The sequence below is a fragment of the Vanacampus margaritifer genome, chromosome 3 (assembly GCF_051991255.1).
Source record: "Vanacampus margaritifer isolate UIUO_Vmar chromosome 3, RoL_Vmar_1.0, whole genome shotgun sequence".
NCBI classification, from domain to species: Eukaryota; Metazoa; Chordata; class Actinopteri; order Syngnathiformes; family Syngnathidae; genus Vanacampus; species Vanacampus margaritifer.
The window spans coordinates 15,769,768-15,789,296 of NC_135434.1; the positions used below are offsets into that span (position 1 = coordinate 15,769,768).

At 39.7% G+C, this 19,529-nt stretch overlaps 2 protein-coding genes and 1 long non-coding RNA gene across 10 annotated transcripts; 2 read left to right on the forward strand and 1 right to left on the reverse strand.

Moving 5' to 3' along the window:
• Positions 1–318: 318 nt before the first annotated feature.
• On the reverse strand, positions 319–8,047 carry LOC144048465 (calcium release-activated calcium channel protein 1-like). Of its 4 annotated transcripts, XM_077560474.1 has the most exons (3): positions 7,866–8,046; positions 5,196–5,282; positions 319–3,858 (listed from the first exon to the last, which is right to left on the reverse strand). In XM_077560474.1, the coding sequence occupies exons 2-3, from the start codon at positions 5,196–5,198 to the stop codon at positions 3,313–3,315; spliced, it is 549 nt and encodes a 182-aa protein (XP_077416600.1). In that variant the 5' UTR covers positions 5,199–5,282; positions 7,866–8,046; the 3' UTR covers positions 319–3,312. The 4 variants fall into 4 exon arrangements, with proteins under 4 accessions (XP_077416600.1, XP_077416601.1, XP_077416602.1 ...); XM_077560475.1 differs by lacking the exon at positions 5,196–5,282 and having other exon boundaries at positions 7,866–8,047; XM_077560476.1 differs by lacking the exons at positions 5,196–5,282; positions 7,866–8,046 and adding an exon at positions 5,957–6,582.
• Positions 2,289–4,512, forward strand: LOC144048466 (uncharacterized). Its single transcript, XR_013293353.1, has 3 exons — positions 2,289–2,448; positions 3,333–3,438; positions 3,559–4,512. It is a non-coding gene; the product is annotated as an uncharacterized LOC144048466 (long non-coding RNA).
• Positions 8,048–8,679: 632 nt separating the features above from the next.
• Positions 8,680–19,448, forward strand: kdm2ba (lysine (K)-specific demethylase 2Ba). Of its 5 annotated transcripts, none has more exons than XM_077560465.1 (10): positions 8,680–8,826; positions 11,994–12,218; positions 12,432–12,575; positions 13,082–13,168; positions 13,941–14,285; positions 14,402–15,213; positions 16,614–16,777; positions 16,883–17,044; positions 17,714–17,932; positions 18,246–19,448. In XM_077560465.1, the coding sequence occupies exons 1-10, from the start codon at positions 8,773–8,775 to the stop codon at positions 18,425–18,427; spliced, it is 2,394 nt and encodes a 797-aa protein (XP_077416591.1). In that variant the 5' UTR covers positions 8,680–8,772; the 3' UTR covers positions 18,428–19,448. The 5 variants fall into 5 exon arrangements, with proteins under 5 accessions (XP_077416591.1, XP_077416594.1, XP_077416593.1 ...); XM_077560468.1 differs by having other exon boundaries at positions 13,941–14,231; XM_077560467.1 differs by having other exon boundaries at positions 13,950–14,285.
• Positions 19,449–19,529: the final 81 nt, after the last annotated feature.

The window sequence follows — 19,529 nt, forward strand, 5'->3', positions numbered from 1 at the left end:
CAGCAAAAAGACAGGGAGATTGTTTAAACTATACAGCTGACAAAAGTTGAGTGGTTTTAGCGACATTATTTTGATGCCACTGGCCAAAAAAGTTACCTTGATATGGTGTTGCCACCACAGTATGGAACGTTCATATCAAGTCCTAAGGAGTGTGATCTCGTCCCTTGCAAAAGGTCATCATGATAATCTACAAGACTAGAATTAATGCTTTGACAGTGCATACCAGGCTTCTGTACACAGCCTGTCCTTGATTCGAGCACCATATAAGGAATTAGTGGTAGCATAAAGTGGTACAGGTAAAAAAAAAAAAAAAAGTGGTTAAGTAACACAAGATGTGTTTTATTTTGAAATTGACAACACCACCCTGGTAAAGCTCACTGTATATGCTGCTGTGTAACCACACATAGTAAAATACATTCATGGAACACCTCAACAACCTACAACAATGCAGTTAGTTGAATAAATACACCACAAAAGTCAACCTAAGGAACAGAGCAAAAATCTGTTCAAAAACAATGTACCATAAGTGGGCTGAGAGGCTCTTTGCCCAAGATTGTCACATGACCCAATAAGTGGTATTTATATTTGCATACAAGCATGCAGGTATACTCGACATCGCGTTTCAGCATAACCAAAGGCTTTGTGCCCAAACAAAAGAAATATAAGAAAAACACAGTAACATAATTCAACATGTGCCACAGGACAATAATACATACGTCAATTATAATTTGCAACATGCAAGCATACTAAAACATGTAAACCATCACCTAAGACTAAGACACACATGTCTTCCAGACATTTCCAACAAACATGCATAACTTCAACTGTGTGGGGAAAAAATGATTTGCATGTTTAGTTGTAACAAATGCTCAAACAACCATTTTCTCAATGGTACCACATGAATACGTAATTCCATTCCATTATTTCTGTTAACTGCTTAACATGTTTCTTGCGGCAAAAATGTTGCTAGTTTATAGTGATCAACATAGAGTGGTTAAAAAGGCTTTTTAAAATCTCTTTCTCATTACATACAACCACAATGTGAACTCGGTCATTATTATTTGAGTGTTTTTTACTTTAATGTTTGGGATTCTGGATTTTAACCAATTAAAGCCCTTTGTAAGTCCTCGTGGTGTGAAGTATTTAAGTTTTGAAACATTCTAACAATAAATGAGTGTTCAGGGTCAAATATATTTTTGAGTACACATTGACAATCTCATTCTCAATCAGTGGCCCACATTTGTAAGGTACGATATGCACAGAATAAAAATATTGATTCTGAAAGGAAACTCAAAAACTCATACAGGGTGTATTCATCAATGTTGAGCACTGAAAAGTAGGATAATTTTTGGTTCTTTTTGTAAAACTACCATTTTTATTATGGATTACAATACTGTATACCACAATTTTAAAAAGTGCAGCAAAGTCTACGTTGATCAGAGAAATGGAGACAAAGTACATTACACAAGGCCCGGAATAACTTTTTTTCTTTGCTGAGCAGTTTTGCGAATCAAATACTTCATTTGAGGAGCAACTTTTAAATTTAATTTAATTTTTTTCACCCTGAAAACTCCAAAGTTTCTTGGGGAATGGGAATTATGCCACGCACGAGTTTAACAGTTTGCAGTTACGCTTTAGACCAGAGGTGGCAGCCGTGAGTAAAAAAAAACTGACGAACTCCACAATGCACTTTTAAATTTGAATTGTGCATAGCAGCAAACTGTATTTTCTTGTCTAGAAACATTTTCAAACAGAAATGTAAATTTCAGTTTAAAGTTAGGATTTCTAAAAGGGTTTTAATGTGTTTTAGTAAAGCTAATGTGATGTTAAAAAACAAAAGATGAGATCTACTGTAATTAATTTTGAGAACACTTGTTGTACAGACCTCAAAAGTCAAAATCAAAAATCTGTATTATTTTGTAAAAACAGGCAAATAAAATTACTGATTTTATAAATACTGTCCACTATATTCATACTTTTAAACTTATAGGCCACACCTCCTGGCTGATGTATGCAGTAACAAAAGTAATTTCCGGTTTCTGTCCTTTTTCTCTGTAAGCGTAGTAAATAAAACACTTGTTAAATTGCCTGTGGTTTTGCTGTTGAGTTTTATACTCTCCGGTTCAGCGCAGTTAGTGCCCGACTTCACTAAAAGCGTACTCGATCAACCAAGCGCTTAATTCCGGCGTTTCGCGATCACATGTCAAGCTTTAATTTAGCTTAGCAATTAGCATGGCTTCTCAGTCTTTGTGACGTCATCCCTTTGTGACAATCCCTTACGACAGAAGTGTACTGATTCACCACCATGGAGGCCATCATTACTAACTTAGGAGAAACTCCACATGTTTAGCCCCACTTGTAGCCAGCCCAAGCTCGTTTTTAGCTAACTGGTCCGGCATATGTAGCACTGAGCTTGCCTCAACCTCCCAGATGACTAGCCAACCTGATGTGAGTGCCACTGAGTTGTGCTATTCAATGAGTTTTGATGAAGCGCAGAATGCAAATTTTGACTAGTAAACTGCGATGTGAAACATGATTTCGAGCCTTGATTACATTTTGTACATCAATAGTAACTTGCTACATAACTACAGTCTTTTTTGGGGGGGTTTAAAGTAAGTTTAAAAGTTTAAAATTGTGCTCGTAATAAAACTTAAACTAAATAATTTTGACTGACAATTGAGTACCGATATCTGAATACAAAAATAACACATATTCTAGACACCATGAGATACAAAATGGCGTACCATCAACAGTAACGTACAAAGTCACGTCATCGTGATTATCAACACAAAATAATCTTATGACACATGCAGTAAAAGACACAAAACCAGTGAGCTCAACGTAAACTATGCATCATCATGACAAGTATTTTCTCGTCTGTCGGTTGGTTCATACGTGAGCAGGATTACGAAGAAACAACACCACCAATTTCCATTCAACATGTGGCATGTGTCCATATGTGATTTTAAATGTGTAGCATTGTGAATAGAGAGATTTTCTTTCAACTTTTCTGTTCTGCCAGAATTTTTTTGCGGGAGCCTAATAAAAAAAATTCTCACTGTGAATTTTTGGTAATGTAAAATTGACAATATTTCTTTCATATAAAAAATAGATATATGTTGATTGTAATGACCATGTGAATTCCAGCATTTGGCATACATACTCAACGTTATATGACAGGTTCTTATCAAAGCTACAGAAACAACACAGCAAGACTCATGAAAAGGACTACATAAGGCCTGTCTACAAACAATAATTCCACAACAAAAAACACTGCTGAATGTCCCATGCTCTTGCAAGCAAGCAAATTAATCAAGCAAAATGGTCAACAGCTTTCAGGTCATCATTTTCCGTCCTGTGGTCCAGTTGGTTCTGCAGCCGAATAACTTGCTCCAGCTCTCGGATCTGCCGGTCCGTTTTGTGGCTGACGAGTGTGCGGTAAAAGTGCACGGCGAACACAATAAAAACCAGCCCAAAAGGCACCATGATGCAAGTGGAAGCGATGGCTGCGGCTTTGCCAGAACTTATGGTGACATTTGTTTCCGTGTCGCTTTTCAGGGGTAAAAACTTGACCCAGCAGAGGAGCATCACCTCTGTGAGGAAGAGAAGGGTGCCGATGACGGTGGAAAAAGCCCAGGCCAGTTCAATGTGATGGTGCATGCGCTCATGGGGAGACTCGTTCACCGAGTTGAGGTTGTGAACGTTGCTGACAGCCTCGAGATTAGGGAGGATGCAGGTGCTGATCATGAGTGCAAAGAGGTGCACTGCAACAAGCACTGTAGTGCAAGCACTGAAGGCTATCAGCAACCCTGGAGGATAAGTATCGGCCTTTTCCAGCTGTACCTCCACCATGGCAACCTGGTAAAAAAAGTGAATGAAGTTCATGAATTGCATTTAGGACTATCGTGATGTTTAAAGACTTAATTAGCCAAAAACTAAAAAAAATAATTTAAAAAAGATGATTCGTTGTGCAGTGCTTGGCTGCAACGATACTTGTTGGAGCGACAAAGCCTCATTTCATTGTTTAGTTCAATATTAGACATTTGTCGAGGAAAACACGGAAGTTGTGGCTTTCACGAACCGGCAGCTCTGATCTCACCAAATATCCTATCTATACATCCATGTCTATTCGTAACACTTCATTGGAGGTATATGCATTAATGCTTAGCAACGTTACACAATGTATGTTATGTTACATAATAATACAGTGCATATCTCCATTTTCAATTTCAGTGATGAATTCATTTACAGTATACATTCTAATTCAGTCCATAAACAGATTCATAAAACATATCTCATGTTGATTTTTGCTGTGATATTTTATTAAAAGGACATGTCAGAAATGTTGTATTCTTTGATTAGCAGGATGGCAGTTTAACTTCCACTTGTATTCGCACACAGTTATGCAGTGACAGGTTTGAATTGTGCAGGGATCGTAGTTGTTGATAACAGTCACTTTGTGTCATTGTTTCATGTCTTTCGTGAAACTACATAAAAGGTTTTTCTACAGTCTGTCAACTTTTTATTACTTATTTAAGCACATCTACTAGTCGTACCATAGCTGATATTAGCTGAGTAGAGTACAGGAAAATAGTAACACTAGTCTTTGTTTCAAGCCTATTCTATTCTTATAACGTAGTCACATTAACGTTGAGAAACGTTTTGAAATTATTTATCAAGTCTCTTTTTTTTTATATCACTAGCACTTGACATTTAAAGAGGGGCGTCTTGACTTTTTATATCCACTATACTATACAGGAATTCATGAAGAATGAGAGGACGTTTAAATGAGATATTTATGAATGCATAATGACAAAATGAATGTTTGTGCTATCTTCATTAGCACCTACTGAAAATAGAATGTATCATTCAGAATATAATCCTCAAACAGTCCCCTGTAGTTGGGCCAAGGGTACGAACTTTACGAAGGTAGGCCATGATTTGTTTACACGCCAGGAACATCTGTTTATTACTTCGTCATATTTGTGAAACCAGGTTACTTGACAATTAGTTTGCGCGACTTTTTTGTTTCATACTGTATTTGTAAATTACTTACACAAGGTCTCACTGCAGTGATGTACTTATAGGCGGCAGTCTACAGAGCGACAAGACCTTGAAAACACTCGTGTGCGTCAGACTTTGTGCGGCGGAAACATTTTTGTCTTCCAGGAAGCAGAGACGCGAAAATAACTTACCATTGCGAATCCCGACAAAAGAGCTGAAGTGCGACTGGTGGCTTTCAGCTTGGCCCGGCTCAAGTACAATTTTCGCCATGACAGAGCCTGCAATGAATGTTCGTTCAAACTCATTCCGTAAAGTTCCGAAGTTTTAGCCTGGGGTAGAATTGGATTTGGTTAGCAGGTTGTCTTGTGTGTGGAAAAACTGCAGTTGCGCAAAAGACGGAAGGAAAGCGAGTGGTGTCGCAGAAGAGAGTGCAAGATCAGGAACACAAAAAGAGAGGGAGCTATACGACCGTGACAAAACTTTCCTGCAACAGCTGACTGTCAGAAATATGAGCTACTGTACCCACAATTCAATGCAGTGCAGAGCTGGACAAGAGTGGCCCCTAGCGTCCGTTATGGGTAGGCCCATATCTACACAATTAAGCAGCTTGGAAAAGTTGAAGGCAATGTTTGTTCACAAGCTTATTTTTGCAAAGATATCATATCGCTGTTCATTTTGATTGGCATTGTAAGATTGTTATTAATTTAAAAAAAAAATATATATATATATAAGTTTATTATTGTGGTTGAAGATGATCAAATCACTATTTTCTTGCATTTGATACCTGGGCTTTCAGCGGCTAGGGGTGCTAGAGCCCCGTCCAAGATCTGTATAGTACCAGTTAAGCCAATTGCAGCATTTTTGTTTGATTCTATTTCTAAATTTTTCTATCACTTTATCTCCAGGATAGAAAACATCCTGGAGCCAGGCTTGACTTTGAGTCGATACTTACCAGACCACCTCTTTATGCCACTAACGTCGCAATAATCATCATCAACATCTGGAGCAACTAAGAAGCAAAGCAACATTTCCAATGACATGTCAAAAACACATTCAAGATGAATAAATAAATACATTACACCATACTACTAGTAGGTATGTGTGCAGATGGCTTGTTATATGACCAATCAACCAAAGGACAGGAAAATGCTGACGTCATTGAGGGCCAGCATGCTGGCCTTGTGAGGACAAATGTAAAGTCAAATTAGTTAAGCAAACAGTCCCATTGCTAATATTGTGTAAATTACACTGGCCAGTGCAACTGGTTGAGGACGCACTTGGCAGATTAGTTTGACGACAATAATAATAATAATAATAATAACAATAATAATAATAATAATAATAATGCTAATAATAATAATAATAACGGACAATAGTCATCATCATCATCATCAAATAACCACATGTACTGGAAGCACTAAAGCCAAGATAAATGATGAGATTAAGAGGGTACACTGTTGGGAATAAATTAATAAATAAATAATATAAATAATAATTTAGGTTGCAAGTGTAGGGCAGTGCTTCAGATAGTGTTTAGGCCAGCAGAAGGCCTTTTTGGTCCTGACCACTCACCATTGGTATTTTCCTTGTACCTAATTAGTGACCAAAATTTCGGAAACTGCTATTTATGCAAACTACAAACACACAAAAATAAACATTGTTAAAATAATACCTCTCTGACACTAGCAATCAATACTATCTTTCTTGAGGCTATATTTGATACAGCGCTTATCAGAACTCATTTTATTTTGGAGTTGCATCTAATGAAATGTGAATGTATAATGCACACATTAAACTTGGAAAGAAACAAATCCTGTGTAGGATTTCACAAATACACTATTCTTTTTTCGAGTTCCCCTTTTTCTGTGTTCTCATAAAATGATGATGAATTCTTAAAATGCAAAGTCATCTTAAAAAGAAAACTAATCAAGCAATGTTCTGAAAATTAAGCATGTCTAACTCACTGTTGGGCTCAAATCTAAGATCAGGATCTTGCACGGTCTTCAAACTTCCCCCCACATTCCAAAAACATGCATGTTAGGTTCACTGAAGACTAAACGTATCCATTGGTGTGAATGTGAAAGTGAATGGTTGTTTTGTGCCTTGTGATTGACTGTTGACCAGTACAGGGTGCACCCTTCCTCATGCCCTAAGGCAGCTGGGATAAGGTCCAACTCACAGATGGATGGATGGATGGGTAGATGGATGGATGAGTAGATGGATGGATGATACAAAACTCAAATAACTACAGTATTCTGATACTCAACACACAAATGGGCATTTCTTAACTTCCACAGGCAGGAGTGTGGCTAGCAATGGGAGAAAAAAAAGGTCAAGTTTCACTAAAAGAAGCAATGATCTTTGAACTCAAATAAAACATGCACATTTGATATTATATTCCTTTTACCCTGGTAAACAGAATTAATCCTTGATGTCTTGAAGATGTGTTGTCAGAAAAAGAGAGACTGAGTGACTGTTTTGACCTCAGCTGACTTAGCCATCTTGTGCCAGATGCACTTCAAAATCGTACATATTAAGCATTCCTGAGACTTTGAAGATTAGTCTATAATCTGTGTGGACAAGCTCCCCCAAAAAACTGCTTTTACCTCGACCTTGGCTACCTTGTATCAGGTATTGCTTAATGAACAGGAATCTTTCAATGTCAATTTCTGAAGCTTTGCAAGGTGCATGACTTTGAGAATTTAATTAACAATCAACTTCTTTGAACATGAATGACTTGAGGATTTTCATCAAGCCTAGCTAGGAACAGAGACACTTTTTACAGTTAAATATAACTTGTACTTGTGGTGTACCTTTAAGTGATTGAGTGAGTTGTTTGGATATTCAGAAGGGGTACTTACTCGCTCTGTAATGCACCTTGTTTTTCATGGAGATAATTTCAACTATGACAATTTTTAACACAAATGACGAATGATCACCGTTAAATTCCCCCTTTCTGCACTCGACACATAAATGGGGGTTGGGCTAATAAAATGTTTGAACCCCCAAGGGAAGAAAAAAACATATCCAACCTGGCCCTGCACGTGATAAGGACTCAAGACACCACTCGTCTCGTCCACCCTGCTACATTACTACATACTCGAATTTCAAGTTTGCATAACACTGCATGGCATTGCATATTTGTGTAATTGTTACCATTTTTTGCGTCAGTTTACGTGGATCAAATGCTTCGTATATTGGTGGAAATAATTGCGGGGATTTGCAACTCTGTTACTACTGTACTACTAACGTACGGTTCCCCTCTCTACTTCAAATCATGATCGGCGACTCATTCAACTACGTCAAAGTGGGGATAAATAAATGACAGCACCGAAACCGAATATCAAAGCAAAAACTGACGTGTGTTTATGATGAACACTCTTTTGTTAATGACTTCTCTTCATTTCCGGGTTATTTAATGACACATTCAAGGTCCTCGGTAACGACATTGACCTTTCCTAAATGTATCTCGGTAGAAATAAATCTGAACACAAATAAATAAATAAATAAATACACATGCATATAAAACGTGTCATTTTGCTTCTACAGACGTATTATTATTATTTTTAAGTAGTGTGTTTCTTAAAGAGGGAATGAGTATTAAACTTTCCTACGTTTTGCGAATGCATTGAACTCAACCTAGTGCACTCTGCCAGCTGGCTTGCATGTTGGTGTGATGGGAAGGAGGGGGGAGTGCGCTGTGTTCTCTCGAGTCTTGTTCAGCCATATTAGATTTTTCTGCGTTTCACCAACGATGATCGCGGAGCCATGGCCTTGTCATTGAGTGGAGACGATGAGGAATATGATTCAGAGTCCGAACAGGTCAGAGCTGATGGATTACCCTAAGCGTTCTCTTAGTACACATCGATCTGTGATGTGAATGTAAATTTAAGCGTAAGATTAAAAAGGGTATTGTTAACAGAGTTGTGTTTTCCCCCTCAAATTACCTGAGCACACTGTTGTATCCTCAAGCGCTACCCCGCTCTCCTGGCGAATCAAAGGACAAATATGTGGTCGAAACCTTTATTTAAGCGTCATATTTTATTTTATTTTATTTTGTACATGCATCAGCCAACATTTACATTGATATTTAGATCAACCAACCCGTTATGTTTATCAAGCTATAAACTCCGAGCGTCAAAACACCGTGTCCGCTCTGGTCACCGTCGATCTGCTGCCACAACTGACCCATTTTGCACTGTCCAGCCTTGAAAGCAACCGCTTAAGTTTCACACGGCGGTGACATTTTGACTCACGTGTCATTGGAACCACAACTGCTTACTGCTACTGTTATTCGCAGTTTTTTCCCCCCTAAACGATTTGCTTGCCGCGTTTTCCTCCTGCAAAAGCGTGCATTTCACCCACTTCCTTAAGTTACACTGTCTTTAAGAAGGCTCCAGGCCAAATGTTCTCTAAAAGCAGGGGCCGTGGAAGGGGGATGGGGAGAGGGAACAATGAAGTGTGTCTCCTTGTGTTGCATGGAGAACACTGATCCAAATAGAACCAAGTGACCCCTTGGCTAGAACAAGTCGTAACGTTGCAACTGCTTTTAGATTGGATGCATGGCACAAGGCTGTGTAGGTGTTACACTGCACGTGTACTCTAGTGTTGAGGACAAACCTGTTTTTGAAAATGTGGCAAAAGTGTGCATCATTCTGTGGATTTGTATTACTTTTCCCCCCACAACCATAAAGTAGGTGAAGTGTGTCAACTGATCTAAACAGGTATTTGTGATTAATATAATGCATAAATACATCTAAAGCAGGGGTGGACACACTCGGTCCCCGATGGCCGGAGTCCTGCAGGTTTGGGCTATTTCCCACAGCTTATATATGTTCAGCTCATTAGCAAGCTCTGCATAACCCTGATAAAGATCCCGTTGATTGGAATCAGCTTGTGTTGGAAAAGGGAAACCTCCAAAACCTGCAGGACTCCGGCCCTCGAGGACCGAGTTGGCCCACCTCTGATCTAAAGGGAGGGATGATATGATTACTTGCAGATACTTGCTGTACTTAGACATAAATAAACAAACAGAGCATACATAATATATACTTAAATTGAATGAACTAGAACCCATTTTTAAACTAATACGCATGGGTAAGAAAATGTGAACTTGAAGTGTTATATGGCTACAAAAAGGTCTTGTCCTCCTGTAAATTACAATTTCTTTGCATCCTATTAATGTGCAGTTGTAATGCATAGATCCTTTAGATATGCATTGATTTAGCAAATCGGAGCAATAATCAGTGCAAATTTCACCTCTATCTGACTGGACATTTACTGAGTAATATAATAGAAATGCTATTACATCATTCATAGCCACATCATAAAGTGTTTGGACTAATAAAAACAGTAGTTAAAAATTAAGCATGGATGCTTGATACTCTGTAACAGGGATTGTCTTTTTTTTTTTTTTTTTTCAAGTATAGTCAGGTAAGTTTTCCAACACTTTAAATCAGTGGTGTCCAAACTCGGTCCTCGGGGGCCGGTAGTCCTGCAGGTTTTGGAGGTTTCCCTGCTCCAACGCACCTGTTTCAATCAACAGGATTGTTATCAGGCTTAGTAGAGCTTGCTGATGAGCTTCAGCTGTGTTGGAGGAGAGAAATATCCAAAACCTGCGGGACTACCGGCCCCCGAGGACCGAGTTTGGACACCACTGCTTTAAATGGTGTCAGGGGAACTGAGATTGTTGCTGGTTTATTTTGTATATGGTATAGACAGGAAAATATACAGCCCCGCCCCTTACCTTGAGGTCAGCAATAATAATGTTGAGTAACAATTATTAAACAATTTGACCCCCTACTTGCATTTGCCCTATGGTGTCATAGTGTTGCATAATGTAAATATGATTTCAATATTCCATTTGAACATATTGAAGCGTCAGAAGCTATTTTAATATGATTCACTCCAGTGCGCCACCGCACCCACTATGACCTCACCCTCATCAATAGACATAAAATACAATGATTGATTATCTTCTTGAGTGTGTAAAGACAAACGGATAATAAGAAAGGGTATCTTTGTTATTTGAGGATTTATTTGAACTTTTTGTACACATGTACACAAATGTCCATCATACAAAATGCTGCTGTGGACTGATATGAGTTGTTTCTGTTCAACATGAAGGAACATGTTTTCACTTGATAATCACGGCAGCGTAAATGATCTTGGATAACGTCTGTTACAGCCAACTGAAAGCGGCTTTGCAGTTGTTTAAAAGTGCCAGATAAGCACAACACTTGTCTGTTACCTGGAATGTCTTGACAGTCGGCTGACAAGACACCTGAGACGCATGCACGGCTAACCTGCTGAAGCAGTTTAACGTCTCATTTTTCCACAAGAGCTTTTAATAAGTTCCGCTGAGTGACAAATAGTGATCAGTTAAAGACAAGTGTATAAATGACTAGATTGTTTTCTGGGTGTTTAAATGTCATTCATTTCAAATGGCTATAATAATTACACTATTGTTGTTATTGTTATTATTATTATTATTATTAACAGGTGTACAATAATTGAATGCCTTACGTAAACCACAAATCTCTGCAATATCATTTTTCATGCATCCCCTGCAGTCCTTAAGAATCATATCCACCAGCAGAAAAGCGAGCGTGTTGCCTAGGTAACGTCTCCAGTTGGAAAAGGAGTCTATGTAAGGCCTGTGATTTGTCTTTTTTTTTTTTTCCCCCTCAGTGATTTACCATCTTTCCATAGCAACCAGAGAGGTATTAAAGGAGATGATAGAAATCCACATGGGAATGATATTTGACTGTTGTATATCACGTTTTAGTTATAGCTGGGCTTTTAAAAAAAAAAAAATGTATTTACTGTTTTGCCGAGTCACACAATCTATTTGTAATTCATCATCCTGCTAAAAAAGCAAGCTCCTCCGTTGACTCATATACAGGATAAAGTACTGAAACACGTAAATGGTATTGTGTGTCGTATTTGCCAAAGGTATTTATAATCCCATTGTTTTGTTACTCTTGCAGCAGCGTGCAGCCAATCGTCCGAAGCCCAAGATGGCAACACCTTCGGCTGTTAAACTACCATCCAGTCGTAGCTCGTCAGGAGCCAGACGGAGAAGAACGCGTTGCCGAAAGTGTGAGGCGTGCATGCGGACAGAGTGTGGCGAGTGTCACTTTTGCAAGGACATGAAGAAGTTTGGTGGTCCGGGCCGCATGAAACAGTCCTGCATTATGAGACAGTGCATAGCAGTGAGTCAGCTTTTTTTCTTTTCTTTTTTATTCAAATGGCATAGATTGGATAACACTGGCAGGGGTGGAAGTCCATTTTATTTTGAGCCATCACCATTTACCACACACCTCCATTAATAAGTTACAAATATGTGTAAATAATACATGTAAGACATTGACAGTCCTCATTTCAAAATAAAATGTAAATTCTCCACTCTGCCTTTTCCAATACAGCCTGTCTTGCCCCACACGGCAGTATGCGTGGTGTGTAAGGAAGCAGGGAAGGAGGATACACTGGAGGAAGAAGACGACAAGTTCAACTTCATGTTAATGGAATGTTCAATCTGCAACGAAATTGTCCATCCCAACTGCCTCAAGGTAGGCAGCCTGAGAACGCCAACTCCCCCTCAGTCAAATCACTCATCCGGTGATTCATGAGTTTAGTCTTATGCCAGGAATGCCAGGTCATCATAAACTCACAGGAGTGACTCAATGGTTTTGACTGAAGGTGCTTGAACATCAACATGTTTTCATCTGATGTCTTGTGAGTGTGACATCATCACATACTTCAACATTTCAGAGAAAACCTGCACAATATTTAGCTAGCTAGCATATCTTTGCTTAAAGTAGTTAAGCAAACAGTTGTGTATCACTGGAAAATGTCTCCAATTGTTACACGTACAAGCACACCCACTTCTCTTTTACAAAATGTTCACGGTTGCATTCCGCACATTAATGGCTGAGGTTTAACTGCTAAACAGACCCACATCACACTCACTTTCACTTCCTTTATGACCACTGTGTCAACGCAAACTGTAACCTGGACATGATTATTGTTGTTTTATTGTTGCTTTTTCTTTTCTTTTTTCCTGCTGACCTGTTAGGTGAGCGATGCTTCAGGCGTGGTGAACGACGAGCTTCCAAACTGCTGGGAATGTCCTAAGTGCAACCATGCTGGAAAGAGTGGAAAAGTGAGTACAAGTGGGAGGAGGCTTTAGATTAGGACACAGTTGTTTGATGAATCATAGGTCAGGATGTTATTTTCACTCTGAAAAATAGTTTCACAGTCATAAAGAGCAGTTGCTTTGTATATTTTTGATAGTGATAGACAGATGTTTATTTTTCAGAACTGATGCCGATAATTAGTAGTCAATGAGGCCTATAACCGATATTTCTAGCCGATACTCATTTGGAGTAAAAAAAAAAATATTAGTGTAAAAAAAACAACAACTTTATGCATGTTTGCTTAAAGCCAAAATTGAAAAGAATAGGCAGCTTTGTTTAAAAATGATCAAAATTGCAGGGAGGTTCTCGGGTCATCAGTGTGTTAACTAAGCAAGTAAAAGGCTACCTAAAGTTTTCTACTGTAGATAAAGTTTTCCTAAAATTCAACATAAATTCTTAATTTTAACAACATTTTTAGTATAGGGAGTTCCCAGTGTCAGCATATTTTTTTTATAGTGGATATTTAAATAAATCCATAACTGAAAAGTTCCCTGTATCTCACTGGGCAACAAATGCATGCAAATATAGCCTAATATGGGTTTTCGTCAGGGTTCGTCAAAGGTTTTAAAAAATCTTCGCAGACAGTGAAAATTTGTCTGAACATGTTCAAAATTTCTTTGCAACAAGTAAAAACTTGAACAGCTTACAATTCCTGATGTCCTAACTGTAAAAATTTTGAATGTATGAGGAACAATAGGCTAAAGGTATAAAGTTGTCTCGCACGTTTTGCCCCTTTTGGTATTAAAGCAAAAAAGGGGTCCAGGGTTCAAGTACGCCTCCAACCTCCCTGGCTCTCTGCTGAGGGAACAGAAGCCTATGAAGGAGGAGGGGGGGGACATGTCTTCTTCAGTCAAGAGAAGACCTGACAGAGAGGAGACACCCAGGCATCGACCCGAGGAGCCTTTTCACCGGCAGCCGCCGCTGTTGTCCCCTAGCGGCATTCCCCGTCCCCGGCTCGAGGATAAACTGAGGAAGAAGAGGAAACTCTTTGATGAAGAGGACGATGATGATTTCAGAGGAAGGAAGAAGGTTGGTGTCAGAGACTCCCAACTTCCCATACAGGGAATGTTAGGCCTTCCTACAGTAAGTGCCAGCAAAATGTTACAGTAATGTGTCAATGTTTCTTTATGTTAACGTTTTAATTTAGTAACAAATAGATATCAGATAGCCAAAGTACCTTGTCATTTTGTTTCTTATAGGAAAGATCAGAGGAACCTTCTTTTTCGAAAATCCTGCAGCAAATTAAGATGGAGGAGGAAGATGGATACGAGGACGATGATGAGGATGGACGGGAACTTCATTTCCGGGGTTTTGTAGAGCGAAACGGCCGTTTGGGCGGCGCTGACGACTTAACAGATGACAGAGACTATAAGAACGATCTTTTGAATTCCTCCCTCAAAATGCCGATTGTGGACAGCGACCACTCCCGCTGCAGCTCCCCGCAAGCCGGCCCAAGCAGCGAAGGCGGGAGCGAGACCCAGGAAAAAGGCCCTCGTCCCAAAGCTCGTCGCAAACGGCGTTTACCTAACCGGGAGCTCAGCAGAGAGCTGAGCAAAGCACTGAACCAGGAAATCCACAACAGCGAAGACTGCCTGGCCAATGAGAACCGCCAGCCTCTTAAGGTGGAGCCGGAGTCTGAAAACGAGGAACCCAAGAGGTTGTTCCGGAACAGCAATGACATAGGCGAGCAGAGGTCCCACCTTAAGACCAAGGAGATGAACGGCACCCCCTGGGAACTGCGCCACTTCTACCCGAGTCAGATCACGCCGCTGGGCTTTAACAGGAGCACGCCGACCACCCGGCCGATGCCTCCGCGCTCGCCACCTAAGTGTGTCCAAATGGAGCGGCACGTCATCCGGCCCCCGCCAATAAGCCCGCCACCCGACAGACTGCCTCTGAAAGATGGCAAAATGCATGTCCTCCAGCGGGAGGTCTGGATGAAGATATTCAACCACCTCACACATCAAGAGCTCTGCTGCTGCATGAGAGTGTCCAAGACCTGGAACAGATGGTAAATGGAACACACAGCTAAACTTGCATTAAAGATAATAATGATAATAATAAAGAGGTTAGGGGTGCTCGTTGGAGAGCAACTAATGCAGTGATTCTTAACCTGAGTTCCATTGGTGAGTCAGTCAGGGTTCCACTGAGGTCAAGACACACACCTGACTCATGATATATAGTCGTCGACTTGTGACTGTTGTGATGGTGCATCGTGTGATTTTGTTATTGTAATCCCTTCATACTAGCTGTCACTCGTCACTTCCTCTTCTTGCCCCGTGCGCTGATTCGCTAGCCAATCACAGTAATCAAATGTCCCGACTCCGATTCAACATGTCGAATTTGCTGAAAACGCCCCCCGAACTCGATTCAACTTTACAACAGTCATTTATACACATTACACATTTATACACCAACGCTGTCCGACTACCGACGTCAAATTGGTGTATCTAGGCCTTAAGGTGTTCCGCAGGGTTCAATTCTAGGGCTTCTGCTGTTTTCAATGTATCTGCTGCCCATAGGTTCCATCTTTAAAAAAACAAACAAAAAACTTGATGATAGAGTTGATAGAGGCTACTCTCCCTGTTCATTTTCTTCACTAGTACTTATTCCTTTGTCCTGAATTTGAAATAAATTACATTTCATAATGGAATGGGGGGGTAAAGGAATTTTTCAATGAAAAGGATTTCAGTGTATGCACATACTATAAACTAGTGAGGTTCACTCAACAAGGTTAAGAACCACTGAACTCGTACCTGGAGACTTTTACGATTAGATGATCAATAACATTTTCAATTGGCAATGGAAAAACTATAAAGTGAGTCTTTTTTTTTTAATATCTTAAAATACTGACGACTAAACTAACATAGCTTCATAATGCTTTTTACCAAACTGCCAGATTACATAATCTAATTACATTTTAAAATCAATCCCAATCCTTTGACTTGTTTTTCAATGTTGTATTCTTCATCTAAGGAAAAAAAAAAGTAAAGATAAAAACAGGCTTTTTTAAATCACATTTTTGTTTTTTGATTGCCAATTGAAAATTGGCATTTTCTGTTCCAAACCTTAACCCCTTGGTGGAAATTAGCTAGCTAGCCAAGTAACAGTAAAACAAACAAAAACAAAGCATATTTATGCCAGTTACACTGATACTCCATCAAGAAGTCGTGATGGTCTTTTGGTTGCCCCGTGCTAGAAGCATCAAGCTGAACGATAGAAACCAGACTACCTATACCCTGTTTCAGTTGAACCTATTTACTCATGTTGTTTAACACACTCTTAAAATTCAGTAATTTGTAAGCCGCTGGTGTTGTTGGTTGCGAGGCTGCCACATGCAGTAAACTGTGCTGCATGTTAAGGCCAGGGTCCAGACCCCCCCACCCCCAACTGTCTATTTCTGATGTGCAGGTGCTGCGATAAAAGACTGTGGACAACGATCGATCTAAACCGCTGCACCTCCATCACGCCGCTCATGCTGAGCGGGATCATTCGGCGACAGCCGCTCACCCTGGACCTGAGCTGGACCAACATTTCCAAGAAACAATTGAGCTGGCTCATTAACAGATTGCCAGGTACCTTATCATCGGGCATTGCTGAGGTTAAAATGCAGACTTTTTTTTGTTCTAGCTTTGACGCTGACTCGGTGCGCGAAAGTAAAATGCTGCTGTGTCTGTCAGGTCTGCGAGTGTTAAAGTTATCGGGGTGCTCGTGGGCGGCTGTATCTGCACTCTGCACCTCCAGCTGCCCGCTACTACGAACATTGGACGTCCAGTGGGTGGAGGGGCTCAAGGATGCACAGATGAGGGATCTCTTGTCCCCTCCCACAGACAACAGGCCAGGTAAGTGGAGCAAAGTCACTTCATATCACCAGTTGTGTTTTTCACCCAAGTATCTAATTTGACTATGCTAATTGAATGAAACGTCATGTTAGGTTTTTATGATCTGTCCCAACATTCTTCATGAGGCAAAGCCCCCAATTTTAGGACTGACTTTAATTACATTTCATACATTTTGCATGGTTACTTTTTTAAAATCTACATGTTGAAGATAATGTCCCATTTGTTTACTTTATGTGTATTGTGTGCTAACCTGGCAACCCACTAGTGTGCTATGATGTTGAGTGCAGAGGTCATTTCAAGAAATGCATATTATGACGGGAGTGTTGAACATGATTTCATTTGGATTCAAGATCGGGGGAAACAGAATTGCAACATGCCACATTTGCATCTGAGACACATCCTTGACATCATCTAAGTTTATTTATCTGTCACTTTAAAACCCACAAAGACATGTGATAGAGAAGCTACGTTCAGTTTAGCTATCTGACAGCTGGCTAATTTGAACTAAGATTCAATCTGTGTTTATTGAAAACACATTCAAGGGCGATGACACTGAACTTAATACTTGAGACTTTTGACTTGCGTATGTGACATACATCATCTCTGCTAATTTAAGCACACAAGTAGAGCCGAGCCAACATATTGTGTGCGCATGTGACTGATGGACAGGTCAGCTGGATAACCGCTGCAAATTGCGCAATGTGGAGGATCTGCGTCTGGCAGGCCTGGACATCACCGACACGTCACTACGCCTCATCATTCGCCAGATGCCTCTGCTTTCCCGGATGGACCTGAGCTACTGTAACCACGTCAACGACCAGTCGGTCAACCTGCTGACAGCGGCAGGGACCACCACTCGAGACTCACTCACAGAAATCAATCTGTCAGGTAAGGACAGCAGCCAAGGGCGTCTTTTGATGAGACCTTGAAAAAGTTCCGTTCAAGCTCTCACAGAATGCACAAACAAAATTAAACACAAAAGCAGATTAAGACAAACTGAATGCAATAGTCATCTTAAATGAAACAAACTAAAATGAACACAATAACCAATATAATAATTTGTATGGCTGGATTTACAAGGTAAAAGTACTTGAGTTCATGTATTTTAGCAATCTTAGTACAAATTTAACAGTCAAATACTTAATTTTGACTTTTCCAAATCCAAATTCACTCATTAGCATTATTTTTTTCCCTTGTCTAGTTTGTAACCGGGTCACAGATCATTCCTTGAACTTTTTCAAGCGATGTGGGAGCATCTGCCAGATTGACCTTCGCTTCTGCAAGCAGGTGACCAAGGTGGGCTGCGAAAGGTTCATCGCCGAAATGTCCGTGAGCGTTCCATTTAGACTGAAGGAGGATAAACTGCTGCAGAAGACGAGCTAGTTCACAATAATGAAATGGATCCAATGACAATTTGCACTTATCGGGACTTTTTTTGTTTTTTTTATACTGGGCCTGCGTTAGATCTCTGAAACGATGTCACAATTAAAGGAGTCAACAGACTAAGATGGACCAGAGAAAGGTGGAAAGAACTAGCATGTTTGTGTTGATTGTATTTCTACATATACATATAAAAAAAACGTGCTTGTAACTGACTGTTCAGTTGTTTTGATTTTGTTCCTCAAATATTTGAAAGCAGTATTTTTATACAAACAAAAGTTTACAGTATGTTCACTGTTGCTTGGGAGCTCATTTTCTGAGGAAGGCAATCCAGTGTGTCAACCAAGCGTAGTGCCATTCTCAAGTTCTCTTCCTTTCTGTGGCCCAAAAGTCAGTTTGACATGGTGACACTTTACATGAAACATGTTAACTGTGTACATACACACAAACAGTACATTAAGTTATGGTATAGTTCCTGGACATGTAGGATGTATTTCAATGACAGAGTTAACAAATCTCACGTGTCTAAAGCGTCATTTCGTCTTCAGTTTATTATTATTATTTTTACAGTTTGAGTTGTGGTTTATGGGATTTAAGCATTTATTTATTTTTCACTGCATTTGTTTGTATTTATTTGTGTGCTTAGCAACTAGTCTTTGGCATAGCTACCAGACAGAGCTAAATCAAATGACAATTTGCAAATATTTTACACAAAGTTGAGTTAACGCGGAACTGGTTTAACGGTCAAGCCAGTAGGAGGAAGCTGACAAAACACACTTAGCACTGATTTCTATTGACACAATGAAAGCTACATATCTGGTTCTGCACACCAGTTCAAATGATCAATTTATCTACGTTACCTGTGTAAATAACTCCATGCAGTCGGTGTTGTGTGTACAGTATTTTGGGATGTATTGTGCTGTGATTAACCTGCTATCGCCTCAGGTGAATGTGATGTTTATATTTGTAAAATTCAAAAGCTCAGTGCTAATATGCATTAAAATACTTCCATTTGTACCATCAAGTTGTCTATTCTCTGCCATAGGCGTTCCATTTATTAATTTGTCTGTCTCAAGTTAACACATTTTTTCCCATCATGGATAAA

Coding starts and splice junctions, on each gene's coding strand:
- LOC144048465 (XM_077560473.1), bottom strand. CDS start 5,309: ATGAGTTTGAACGAACATTCATTGCAGGCTCTGTCATGGCGAAAATTG. Junction 3,859..5,195: donor TTTTGTCGGGATTCGCAATG/GTAAGTTATTTT, acceptor TTTTTTTACCAG/GTTGCCATGGTGGAGGTACA.
- kdm2ba (XM_077560465.1), top strand. CDS start 8,773: ATGGCCTTGTCATTGAGTGGAGACGATGAGGAATATGATTCAGAGTCC. Junction 12,219..12,431: donor TTATGAGACAGTGCATAGCA/GTGAGTCAGCTT, acceptor TTTCCAATACAG/CCTGTCTTGCCCCACACGGC. Junction 15,214..16,613: donor TCCAAGACCTGGAACAGATG/GTAAATGGAACA, acceptor TCTGATGTGCAG/GTGCTGCGATAAAAGACTGT.